The 12729-nt window shown below is 40.6% G+C and overlaps 1 protein-coding gene across 2 annotated transcripts in view; it reads left to right on the plus strand.

Moving 5' to 3' along the window:
* LOC130417454 (uncharacterized) overlaps window positions 1-10879 on the plus strand; it is a 136207-nt gene extending 125328 nt beyond the window's left edge. For both annotated transcript variants that reach the window (XM_056743017.1, XM_056743016.1), the window contains 4 exons: window positions 1389-1697; window positions 3614-3818; window positions 4107-4539; window positions 6395-10879. In XM_056743017.1, coding sequence (XP_056598995.1) covers window positions 1389-1697; window positions 3614-3818; window positions 4107-4539; window positions 6395-7345 — 1898 coding nt within the window. In that variant the 3' untranslated portion in view covers window positions 7346-10879. The remainder of the gene's footprint in view (window positions 1-1388; window positions 1698-3613; window positions 3819-4106; window positions 4540-6394) is intronic.
* Window positions 10880-12729: the final 1850 nt, after the last annotated feature.

A 12729-nucleotide genomic window follows, 5' to 3' on the forward strand; every position in this document is an offset into this window, starting at 1 on the left:
GTACTCTACACTGCCATTTGGCCCATAGGCGCAAACGACAGTGAGAGACCTATCCCCGACCCGGAGGCGCAGGGACGCGACCCTCTCGTTCACCGGGGTAAACTCCAACACATGGCGGCTGAGCTGGGGGGCTATAAGCAAACCCACACCAGCCCGCCGCCTCTCACCCTTGGCAACTCCAGAGTGGTAAAGAGTCCATCCTCTCTCGAGGAGTGTGGTTCCAGAGCCCAAGCTGTGCGTAGAGGTGATCCCGACTATCTCTAGTCGGAATCTCTGAACCTCACGCACAAGCTCCGGCTCCTTCCCCGTCAGAGAGGTGACGTTCCATGTCCCTAGAGCTAGATTCCGCGTCCAGGGATCGGGTTGTCGAGGCCCCCGCCTTCGACTACCACCCGTTCCACTTTGCACCGGCCCCTTACGGTCCCTCCTGTAGGTGGTGAATCCACGGGAGGGTGGTCCCACGTCGCTCCTTCGGGCTGAGCCCGGCCGGACCCCATGGGGGAAGGTCCGACCACCATGCGCTCGCATACGAGCCCCAACCCCGGGCCTGGCTCCAGGGTGGGGCCCCGGCTGCGCCATACCGGGCGACGTCACGGTCCTCGAAATTATAGTCATCATATGGGTTTTTGAACCGCTCTTGGTCTGACCCGTCGCCTAGGACCTGTTTGCCTTGGGAGACCCTACCAGGGGCATATAGCCCCGGACAACATAGCTCCTAGGGTCTTTCGGGTACTCAAACCCCTCCACCACGGTAAGGTGGCAGTTCAAGGAGGGGTGCAGAAAATTCATTAATTTAATAAAAATTTGACTTTGACTTTGACTACTGAATATGGTTAATACAATACTTTTTAGCAAAAAAAAGGTAAATAAATATAATAAAATATATTTGATTTACTTTTACTTTTTATAAGTTTACCATTATTATCATGAAGAAAAATATTAACGAGTTTGAGTACTCTAAATTATGACCAGTAGTGTACATGTCTTTGTAACCATTTTTCACCTCAGCCGCCATCTCTGATTTATCTATTCACTGAACTCATTGTAATGCACAGGGGTTGCCATCTCAGTGAAGAGATGGCAACCATTGGCTAAAACAAGCTATTTAATGAGGATGATGCATAATTAATTTACCTTCCTTCTAGAACAGCCAGCACGAATAAAATGGCTTAAAAAGCTACCCCCGTAGGGTAGAACAAAAATGTGCCTTTGCATTCCCGCTGCATTCAGAATCACTGGTCTGTACAAATGTAATACCAGCAGCAAAGGAATTACACTGCACTCGATTGAGTTCAATTAAATTAAAAATCGAACAAGCTCGATTTGATCTGAACATTCTTTTCTTATTCTGTCTCAACATTTTCTTGCTATTATCTCTCTCTTTTTAGGCCCCACTGCTAGTTTGGTGTTGACGTCACCTTTGCAGACCCTGTCTCGCTCTGCATACTCCTCTCTCACCCTTTACGTCCCTTTGGTTTTGAGAGACGGGGTCTCCGGTTTGACCAGTACGGGGACGGTCACTGTGTCAGTGTGTCCATGTCTGAGAGGGGGTGCACGGGCTGGAGAAAAAGAAAAACAAAGTGAGGGGGAGTGGGACAGAGAGACGGTTTGTTTGCCCCAGCACTCCTCCCTGCCCTCTCCTGGACTCAGTACTGCCGCCCTGCTGGCGATTCTAGCCTGTGTTGCTACTCTCTTGGGTAAGATCACTGTAGATTCATAACGGTGCATCTAAAGCTTTAACTTACAGTATAGCACAGAATCCATAGCTGATGTTTATTTTTTTGCATTACAGCATTAATGTTTACATGTTAGGAATTATATCCTTTAACAGACAGATGACATTAAATAGATGATATTTAGTTGTTTTTTTCTCAAAGCTGCAAATTTTTTTGGTTGAAAATAAACAAAAATCAGTTATTGATTAAGTGCATTACACAGATACTCCACCCACACTTTTCACTCTAAAAAATAAAGGTGCTTAAAAAATTCTTCACAGCCATGCCATAGAAGAACCATTTTTGGTTCCACAAAGAACCATTCAGTCAAAGGTTCTTTAAAGAAGATCTCTATCTTACTTTTTATAATCTGAAGAACTTTTTTTCGCCACAAAGAACCTTTTTTGAAACAGAACAGTTATTACTTAAGTTAGTACTTTTGGAGCACCTATTATAAGAGTGGACTCCCCCCTAAATCCAAACCTGTATCAATTTCTTTGTTCTGTTGAACACATCATTGACTACCAAAGTAAGAAATTGTAAAATGTGACCCTGGACAACCAAACCAGTCTTATGGGTAAATTTTTCGCAATTGAGATTTTTACATCATCTGAAAGCTGAATAAATAAACTGTATATTTATGAATGAGTTGTTAGAATATGACAATATCTGACAGCGATACAACCGTGTAAAACTCAGGAATCTTAGAAAATATAGAGAAAATTTCCTTTGAAGTTGTTGATCCAGGGTCACAAATGGTAAGGTGCCCTAGAACTGTTTGCTATTCTAAATTCCTCAAAATATCGAATTTTGTGTTCAACAGAACAGAGAAAAAAAAAATTCTAGTCAATAATGTCCCAAAACTGTCAGTTGCTAAAATTCTTCCAAATATCTTTCATTGTGTTCAACAGAAAAAAGTTATTTATACAGGTTTGGAACAATCTGGGGTGAGTAATGATGAGTTTTCAGATTGGGGAGAATTACCCCTTTTAAAAACTTTGTAAAGAAACCAACCAGAGATGGCTATAGAGAGGCAAAACTTACAGTTTGCAGCTTTGAAAAACTTTTTTCATTAAACATTTCTGTCCATAAAATATGTATCATGTGATAATTGTTTCATAAAAACGAGGTACTCACAATGACCTTCATCCGTGTATAGTTATCATTAGGTGTCTGTTGTTATGCTGTCTCTTCAGTGCAGAAGTGCCATATGTACCGTGAAATTTGCTTGTACAGAGACTGTTTAATTCTGCACACAGACAGAATAAATGTAATTACATTGGGCTTCCAGCGTGCTTTCACACTGACAGCATTTCTGTGACATTAAAAGAGCTTTGCTACCATACAGAATACAAAGTGATTTCTGTGTTACTACTTAAATATTTATTTTAATAACAGCCATAAATCCAGTGTTTTCAGGAGTGGGCCACTAAGAATGATTTTAAACTTGATCTTAGAGAAATCTGATTTGAGAGAGGAAGGTTTTCACATTTGCCATATTTTAATGAATCTACAAAGAACCAAACCCAAGCCCAAAGTGCAACTATAAGCATCACATACAACATTCAATGTTTTTCTCCATTGAGTTTAACAGGTCACGTGCAGCAAAAACAGACAAAGTGCTGCTTGTGGTATCTTGCATGTGCCGTGATTGCTGTAACCTGTTAATACTGGCGCTGAAATATGCATCGCAGATGCAGGATGTGTGAAACAGGCCGCAATTTGCCAGCTGTTCTAATGTGGCTTTTGAGTATCCGTCATTCAGTAGCACCCTGCAATTTTATTGCGAAAATTTGTCACCCAGCACAAACGCAGTCCTCTCTTTTTATAAATGGCAACACATAACATTATCTCTTTTTCTCTCTCCAACCCTCTCAATTTCCCCCTCCCTCCTCTAGCTGTCAGCGCTTTATCTCTGTCCCTGCGCCGACAGAAAAGAGACTCTCTTTCGCCATTAGAAGAGGATGATGTAAGAGAAAACATCATCACGTATGATGATGAAGGAGGGGGCGAGGCGGACACGGCTGCGTTTGACATCACAGCGCTGCAGAGTGCCCCACATAATGCACGCAGGGGGTATCGCACCCTGGACAGCAGGAACATGTGAGTGTGGCTCATCGGGGGTCATGTAAAGGGACAGTTCACCCAAAAATAAAAGTCTATCCTTCAAAACCTGTATATGCCTCTTTCTAATGGGGAAAAGAAAAGAAGATTTTGATAAATGTCTTAGTGGTTTTATGTCCATATAACTGAAGTCAATGGGCTTCAATGTTGTTGGGTTACATCCTTTATATCTTCTATTGGGTTCTGCTAAAGCAGTCATACAGGTTTGAAATAACATGGAGGTGTATCATTTCTTTTTTGGATTCAATTGATTCTCTGTTTTCCTAGACGTTATTCACATCACACCCAAGACAAAGCTCGTGCATACAGCAACTGGGTTCAAGCTGGAGCGCTGGACCCCGGGCAGTACAACAATCAAGGACCTCCTCTGTATGGACGGCTATGCTACAGCAGCCAGACCCTCCCCGTGCTGCGTCGTTCACATGAACGTGGATTGTCGGAGCTCGCTTACCACTTCCCCGGAGGTCAACCAGACCACTCTCTCGTCATACAGAACCAGACAGCTGTGGTTGGGCCTCTGGATCCTGGAGCCATTTATGCCGCCCCGGCAGAAGCCGGTCATTGCTCTAAAGAAGGGCCAGGGGTACTACAAGAAGGAGCAAATACATCTGAAGGTGGAACACCAAGAAAAAACGACTTGAAAGAGGAATTGAGCAGTGACACCCCGCAGAGTCAGAGTCAAGGCCAGGATCTGGACTGGGTAAAAATGCTTCTCTCTTTGTTTACGTTTAGAATATATATTTTTTCTGGTTAACTTTTCTTCATTAAAGCAGCCATAGTGTCATATAAACATGATGGTAGTAGACAGGGTCTAAAAATAACACTTAACAAGCGTAAATACAGATAGGCTTTGTTGAATAAATAACATGAAGTTACTTGCCAACTGGCGAGTAAAGTTGCAATTTCAAATTGAACTGAAACATAATTCATGTGGAGCTATAAAAATTATTGATGTAAACTTTGATGTAACCGATGTGAGCTCTACAAATCAAAGATATATAAACCTTCAAATAAGAAAACATCTGTCATGACTTCCATGTCTACTATCATCGCACGTTTATCTAGATTTGAGTTTTTTTGTGTGTGGGTGTCAACACGGTAAACACTTATCTAATTTAAGAATCTAAATTTATTCTCTCACCATTGTAACAGCCATCAAAACACCACTTGTTTAACAAATTCCACCTTTAGCAATGCATTTCAATACAATTACTTTCAGATTCCTCATTGCCTGTTTTGAGCAATGTTTTTATTATTTTTTCGAACAATTTGCAGACATCTAGTTTATCTGAGGACTTTTTTGTTTTTGTGAAGACTTTTTCGTTCTGGTCCACAGTCCGATCAACTGCGTTTAGACACAAGAATGCATCCTATTTGCACTGTATGTTAACACAGCCTAACAAATGTGCACTATTACACACGTTCCTAAGTTAGTTATTGCTAAGGCCCTTGATTTACTAAGCCACATAAACATACAAACCACATAAAAAAAGCCTGAGCTGATTTTTAACATACAGTATTAAATAATGCACAAAATAACGCAATCGTTTTCATGGATTTCCCTTAATTAATATGCAATATAAGTAGTGCCTTTTATATGTGCACAAAGTAATGGGTGGTGTCAACACATTAAATTGCACCAGCAAAGTGATTTATCAATTCAGAAAATAGTTTCAGAAGCAGTTACTGCGAGAGTAAATTAATGTGACTTTAAGGCAGGTATTAATTGGATTTGCACCGTCGCGTTGAACAGAAAACCCATCTCATACCCAATGCTGCCAGATTGCTGACATGCCTTCATGCGATATTCATTTATTTCCTGTGAGCAATTGTTTCATTCAAGATTATATTTAGAACGCAATATGATACCTAGAATGAATATGTTGTCTATTTAAATGATTTGTCTTATTTGATTTATTCATCCTATTTCAATTCATTATCAAAATGATTTATTTTCTAATATGGTAGTCAGTGGTGACCAAGAACTATTTGTTTACAAGCATTCTTCCAATATCTCTGACAGAATTATATTTTTGTATTTACTTGTTCCTCTTATGACATTTTATATTGGTTATACATTGATAAATATAAATATTCATGCTTGCATCTGACTGAAGTGGGCGTGTCCAACTTTTTGGGGGCATTTCACTAAATCAGGCACTCTGAGCAGGTTGATGATGAAGATGTGTTCACATGTGTTATTTCTCACTGTTTCCCTCTCTCCTCATCCTCATCTCACAGTGTAGCGTTAGCTCCTTTTAGAGCTCAATTAACCTCTTTCAGCTTCTCTGCGTCTTTTTCTCACTCTTCCATATGTTTTGAAAGTACCCGACTCGCGCTTTCTTTCTCTACTCACACGTTCTTCTGTCTCACTTCACCTTTTTCCTATTTTTACAGTTTTCACCTGATCATCGTGTCTGAAATATCGCTCTGCTTTTCTTCCTTCTAATATTGCCCCTCTCTTAACCATCCTTTCTCTGTCACACCCATAATAGAAGAAAAAACTCATCCTTACCTCCCATTCTAACTTTCCTGCTCCTCCCCGCGCCCTACAGGTCCAGGCGGACATGGCCCCCCGTGAACGAGAGTTGGTGTTGACCAGATCCGGATCGGTTGCTGGGACAGGCCCAGCGGGTGGGTGGATGTGTGACTCCACCACGCTTCCGAGAGTTGGGCGGCACCCCTCGCGGCCCAGTCTCGCACTAAACAGGAGCGGTACTGCAGAGTCCAGCCATGCTGGGGGTGTGGACGCCGCCAACGGAAGCACGGAAATGCAGTCCGTCAGCGGCAATTACGCCACTATCCTGCAGGGGGAGCAGCAGAGGGACTACCCAGGGACTCTGGGCCGGAAAGGGCTGGAGATGGGGAGGGGTTTTGTTGTGGGGAGGCCCGAGAGAGAAGGAAGCATTCCCATGAGTGGGAGCACATGTGCTGGGATGTACCCAGAAGGTGGAGGGTTCATGGGAGACTGGCATGAACGGTTGGGTATGACGGGATACCCACTGGGCAGGAGGGATATGACTCCCCACCTTCTTCCTTACCCCGGGCAGGGGCGGGGAGCATTCGGGGGTATCCTGGGTTATGGTGGAGCTTGGCCCTCAGCACTTGATGCGTCGGGACGGGGTGCCCCCGTGGGAGGGGCTCACTCTCTGGCCCTCAGGGTCGGCGAGTTCCTGCGTCTACGACTGGCACAGGTCACCTTTGACCCCTCGCAGCCTCCCTACGACTCGGTGCAGGTGTACGGGCTGGAGGGTACAGGGTCACGTGCAGGGTCGCTAAGCTCTCTGGACAGCGAGGGAGGGAAGGAGGCAGAGAAGGAGGTTTGGGGAGCGGGGCTAGAAGATTGGGGCCCACAGTTCCAGAAACTAGCCCAGCTTTTCAGAGACAAAGAGAAGGACGGCGAAGAAGATAAAGAGGGAGATGCAGAATCAAGCAAAAAGCACAAAGAGAGAGAACGGGAGGAGAAAGAGGAGCAGTCTGGAGATGAGGAGCAGGCGAATGTCTGAGAAAAATAGAGCGAGAGAGATGGAGAGAGAGAGGCTGGGGTGGGACAGTGATTAAAAGGCAACGAGAGCTAGAGTAATGGAAAGAGAAAGGTAAGGAGGAAGAGATGAAGTGGAAAGGTAATAAGGGAAGACAGGGAAAAATGAATGTAGGATAGGGAGAGAGAGAAGAAGGGATTGGAGCGAGTGATTGATGTAATTTGAAGCAATAAGTGTTGAAAAGCTGAATGGTGAGTAGAGAGACACTCAGAGAGCTTGTGTGTCTTTGTTCAGCATTTAACATTCCTCAAGTGTGTTTGGCAAAGTAAAAAGCAACGTTAACTGTATTCTAGATGGCATTTAATTACGAGAGCGAGCGAGAGAAAGAGAGAGAGTTTAACTTGTATTTTTGTGGCAAGACAATGTCACAACTGTCAGTATGAAAAGATGAGAAGTTCTGAAACTTCCTCAGGTGTTCCAAAACTTCTCACAGGAAATTAATGTTTGTACAGAAATTGTTAATACATTCACAAAGCAAAAGAACTGAATTATTCAGTCTATTTCATTTCAAAAGAAAAGCGCTGAACATTACAGTACAGTCCTGAATACGTGTTTGCACAAAGATTCTCTGTGTTTACACGAAAACAAACATCAATTTCAAACCCTGCTTGAAAGCTCTGCTTGGACTTTTTAATGTGGCTTGTTTGTCAGGGTGCAATATGATTCACACGTTTTAGCAAGAACAGATTGTTTAGAAAGTTGCAAAAAGATCACAAAATTACAACACATTGTTAATATTGTGCAACACGAATACATTGAGAGATCTGGTCTGAAAACCCATGTCAAAGGTTATGACGATCTGCAACAGCTGACAGATGTGCTTCAGCTTCAGTGCACTTTTATACATGATGTTTAAAAATACATAAAATGTTATTGAGAAAAAAAAAAATACATGAAAATTGTTATATGTAAATGCACTTAAATGTAAATATTACTGAATGCCATTGTGACAAGTGACAACCGTACTGTAGTCTTCAAGTAACAATACAAAAACATAAACTAAATGAACAGAAATGAAGGGGAACATTATATAGAATACTGCATTGAGAGGACCCGATGCCACTGGATGTAACTGGAAGACTCTGGACAAAAATGTTGGATTTAAACGTGCTCTTCTCAAAAAGGGACAGTTAACGGAATTAAATATGAAAGAAGACCTGAATAACTAAATGTGTAACTGCTCCGAATTCCTGTAAAAAGTCATTTTTCCATTCCTCATTCTGGGTTGAGCACACGCTCTCACACCCCGATGTCCCGATTAATCAAACTATCTGTGGCCACAAGGATTCGGACTCACTGTGACTGGACTAAACCAGAACAACTGTATCATGCTCAACCATGCACACAGGTCGAGAGATAATTAATACAGGGGGCTTCACCCAATTCAGACCCAACAAATGTCATGCTTGATCAAATATAGGGCTTTTCACATTCACACGTAACCCTGGGTTTTCTTCTTGGGCTAACCCACTTTTTCAGAAAGATAGAAGCAAACATATTGGTACGCCCCCTTCTAATGAGATCTTAGTCATTTGCATTAGCACAAATCTTAAAGCAACAGCATATTCTAGAGAATTCCATGCTTTTAATATTACAGCCATTTTATGGGCAGGCCCTTTTCTATTCTAAAGTGACAATGCCCCTGAGCACAAAGCACAGGAAGAACTTGATTGGTCTGCATAAATCTCACACATGAACTGAAACCCATCAATGACTTGTACACAGGGGTACAGTCATTTCAGAACAGAAAAAGGCTCTTCCAAAACTTTTGCAACAAAGATAGAAGCAAAATTCTTTATTATGCCATAGATGCTATTTTGTATGCTCTTTTGTCCATATAGTGCAGTTTAATCCTGGGTTAGGAAACCCTTAGGGTTAGCACTGCTTTTGGTATACAGAAAGAACATGGTGCTAGAATGTTAAAGTGCATTGTTTAGCAATGAACAGCTATCATAAACTTTCTTGGCGCTTACCTCATTCAGGTTCCATACACACATGCTTGTTTTGGGATCTAAGAGAAATGTTGAAAGGTGATTTACAGTAAATCTATTGATGTTTTTTATGGCTATTTAAAGGAACATTTCATCCAAAAATGAAAATTCTGTCTTCATTTACTCACCTTCAAGTTGTTCCAAATCTGTATAACACCGTGTGAGGACGCGGCGCGATACAACACGACAATTGAACGCATTAGAAGCCTTAATAATTTTAAATCCCTTTAGAACAAGTCGTGTGTCATGTCGCGTCCGGTGTAGACACAGTGTACATTTCTTTGTTCTGACGAACACAGAGAAAGATTTCAGGAAAATGCTTGTAACCAAACAATTATTGGCTGACTACCATAGATTTGGAATTTACATTTACATTTAGTCATTTGGCAGACGCTTTTATCCAAAGCGACTTACAGTGCACTTATTACAGGGACAATCCCCCTGGAGCAGCATGGAGTAAAGTGTCTTCCTCAGGGACACACTGGTGGTGGATGCTGGGATTGAACCAGCAACCTTTTGATTTATCAGTTCAGTGGTTTAACCCACTAGACCACCATCTCCATAACTTGTGGGAGAGTAAATGAGTTAATAATTTTCATTGTCCTTTTATCCGAGTAATAACAACATTTCTTGGTCACCATTGACTACCAAAGAACAATTTGCTTTATACATTTCTTTGTTCTGTAAGATACAAAGAAGATATTTTGAAGAATGCAGGAAAGCAAACAGTTCTGAGGCATGTTAGGCATTCTACCATGGTAGTCAATGGTGGCCAAGAATTGTTTGGTTACAAGTATTATTCCGAATATCTTTCTCTGTGTTCATCAAAATAAAAACATTTATACATATTTGGAAAATCAGTCGTATGAATTTTCAGTCTGTGTGTAATATCAAGAGATGATCACATGTTTATTAACACTGGTCAGGGTGCACTATACTTTACATCATTGTTTTTGACCTCATTAAACTGCTAAACAAATTGTTAACCCAGGATTAACGAATGTACAATGTGAAACTAGGAAGCCTGAATACCCAAGATTAATTTAACCTTGAAAGTCGTAACCGTGTAGCATAGAACAAGATAACCCAGGATTACGTTGATCCAGAGTTAGAAATGACCCTGGTTCAACAGTTTCAAGTGTGAAAAGCTTTTGGGGTCTTAAATTAAATATGAGATATGTCTGTTTTATTGTATGGTAAAACGTGTAACAAATAAAGTCCCCCACACAAAACTGTTTCTCTTTGTGGAACAATAAAAAAATGCCTCTTTTCATTCCATGGGTTTATCAGGTGTTTAGGTCAGTTGTAAATTGGGTGTGGAACTTCTGCATTCATCCTTGTTTCTACCTTCTTCTCAGACTGCTGTGTTCCAGTCCCAAGTGGGGGTCAGTTGGTACGGAAGATTTCACAATGGCGTATACTAAATCAAATGTATTTATTATGTTGTATTTTTTCTTTTTTGTAAATTTAAATAAAGACAGTATGTTTTGAGGTGGTGTGTGCGCGACCTGATGTGTATGCTTCTTTTTTAAAGCAACTGCTAACTGAATTGACCTTTACGGCTGTGTTTTGTCTATGTTTGCTTTTGAGCAAAGGAAAGTGTTGGCTGTGGAGATGTCTATAGAGGTTCTTCAAACAGGTACAAAGTTGGCAAAGAGTAAACACTGTGTCGAGTCCATTTATTCAAGAGCAACGTGACAGACACGGGACTCGAGGTGAATAATGAAATGGAGAGTTGAGGTTGCACTTTAAGTAAGAGAAAAATCTAAAGGTTCACCCTGAAAATCAGCCTATTTGAAGTCTGGATTCCACAAAATGTGCAGGACTATTAGCACTGACATGCATTTGATCCAGTGAAAGTTGAGAAAATAAGGTTGTTTTGAATCTGCAATGCACCACAAGAGTCACCCTTATCGTACAACTTAATACTACAATACCTGCAAGCAATCGGCAATAAACAAGTCGCATCTACCTTTCCATTTGTGTCTGATTTATCATTCATGAATGTAAGGGAATATTTTGCTAGATTAAATTTAGGCCCAATAAAACAGTAGAAAATGGTGTGTTATTGCTTTTAAATTCAGTTATAGAAGAAGAGGGATTCTGAATGATTTGAGGAGGGTAAGATTGTGAATTCTGTTGATTACATTAAACCTTACACAGTCTACAAGATGTTTGTAAACAATAAAAAATGAATATTGCATAAACTTCACAGACCTTTGAACCAATTTTTGTTCAGAAGGTTCTGCCTAAATTTACATTTAGACATTTAGCAGAAGCATTTATCCAAAGCGACTTACAGAGGGTTCAGGGAGCAATAAGCGATATATCATACAGGAGCTATAATACTGTACAATAGGTGATAATACCAAATTAGTTTTAACAAAAGCCAGAAAAATACCTGTTGAGAGTAAAAGAGAGGGTTCGTTTTTTCTTCTATTTTCTTAATAAATGCCGAAATGTAATTCTAATGTAGTTTAATTAATAGTAGGAATCCGGAACTCACATGTGGTCGGCAGAAGTTGTTCTGTTCAGTAGATGCTGCCATCTTGTGGAATTATTTTAAAACACATGATCGACACTTGAAAAAGTGTCTACAAACCATTATTCTCGTGTTATGTGATGAAATAAAATTAGAATATTTTTTCACGATCGCAAATATGAATGGAAAAGGAGAATAGGAGTGATGGCACAGAGGCTTGCTGTCATGGATAGCATGGGCGTAATTTGTCGGTGAACAGGACATGTCCTCACCACTTTTTTCCAAAGTCAATTTAGTTCCCACCACCTATCGGAAGAAATACAAAATACGGAGTGTCTATTTAAGTAGCCCGCTTTGTGAGAAGAAGCTATTTATATAAACTCCGCCCATCAGTTTTAGATTGGAATAGACAAAATATAAGAAAGGAATAAGTCGACAACTCTAGTGGCGTAAAGCAAATGTTAATTACTTCATGTCTTTGTAGGTTCGGGTATGCCGTTTACCGAACTTTTTGCCTATCACAAATCAGATTGTAAGGTATTTATTTTTAATAAAATGATGAAAACATTTGAAAATGGCTGTTCAAGTCATACATGTACCAAACATTTTGCGCTTAATTGCACTTTCGTGCTATATATTCGTCCTTATTGTTCTCGACATGCGGTTGCTATCGTCTATTGCAAGATGAATTACATTTTGATACTTGATCAAAAACTCCAATAAATGGAAAGTCACAACTCTGAAGTTTTTAATGAGTTCAAAACAGAATGTAGAAAGTTCGTTGTATAATTGTAGCCTTTCTGGCAATTACCGTAATAATAAGTCAAAATAGGATTTTTCACCTGTATACTTGAATACTTATCAAACGTCTCAGT

The sequence above is a fragment of the Triplophysa dalaica genome, chromosome 3 (genome assembly GCF_015846415.1).
Source record: "Triplophysa dalaica isolate WHDGS20190420 chromosome 3, ASM1584641v1, whole genome shotgun sequence".
NCBI classification, from domain to species: Eukaryota; Metazoa; Chordata; class Actinopteri; order Cypriniformes; family Nemacheilidae; genus Triplophysa; species Triplophysa dalaica.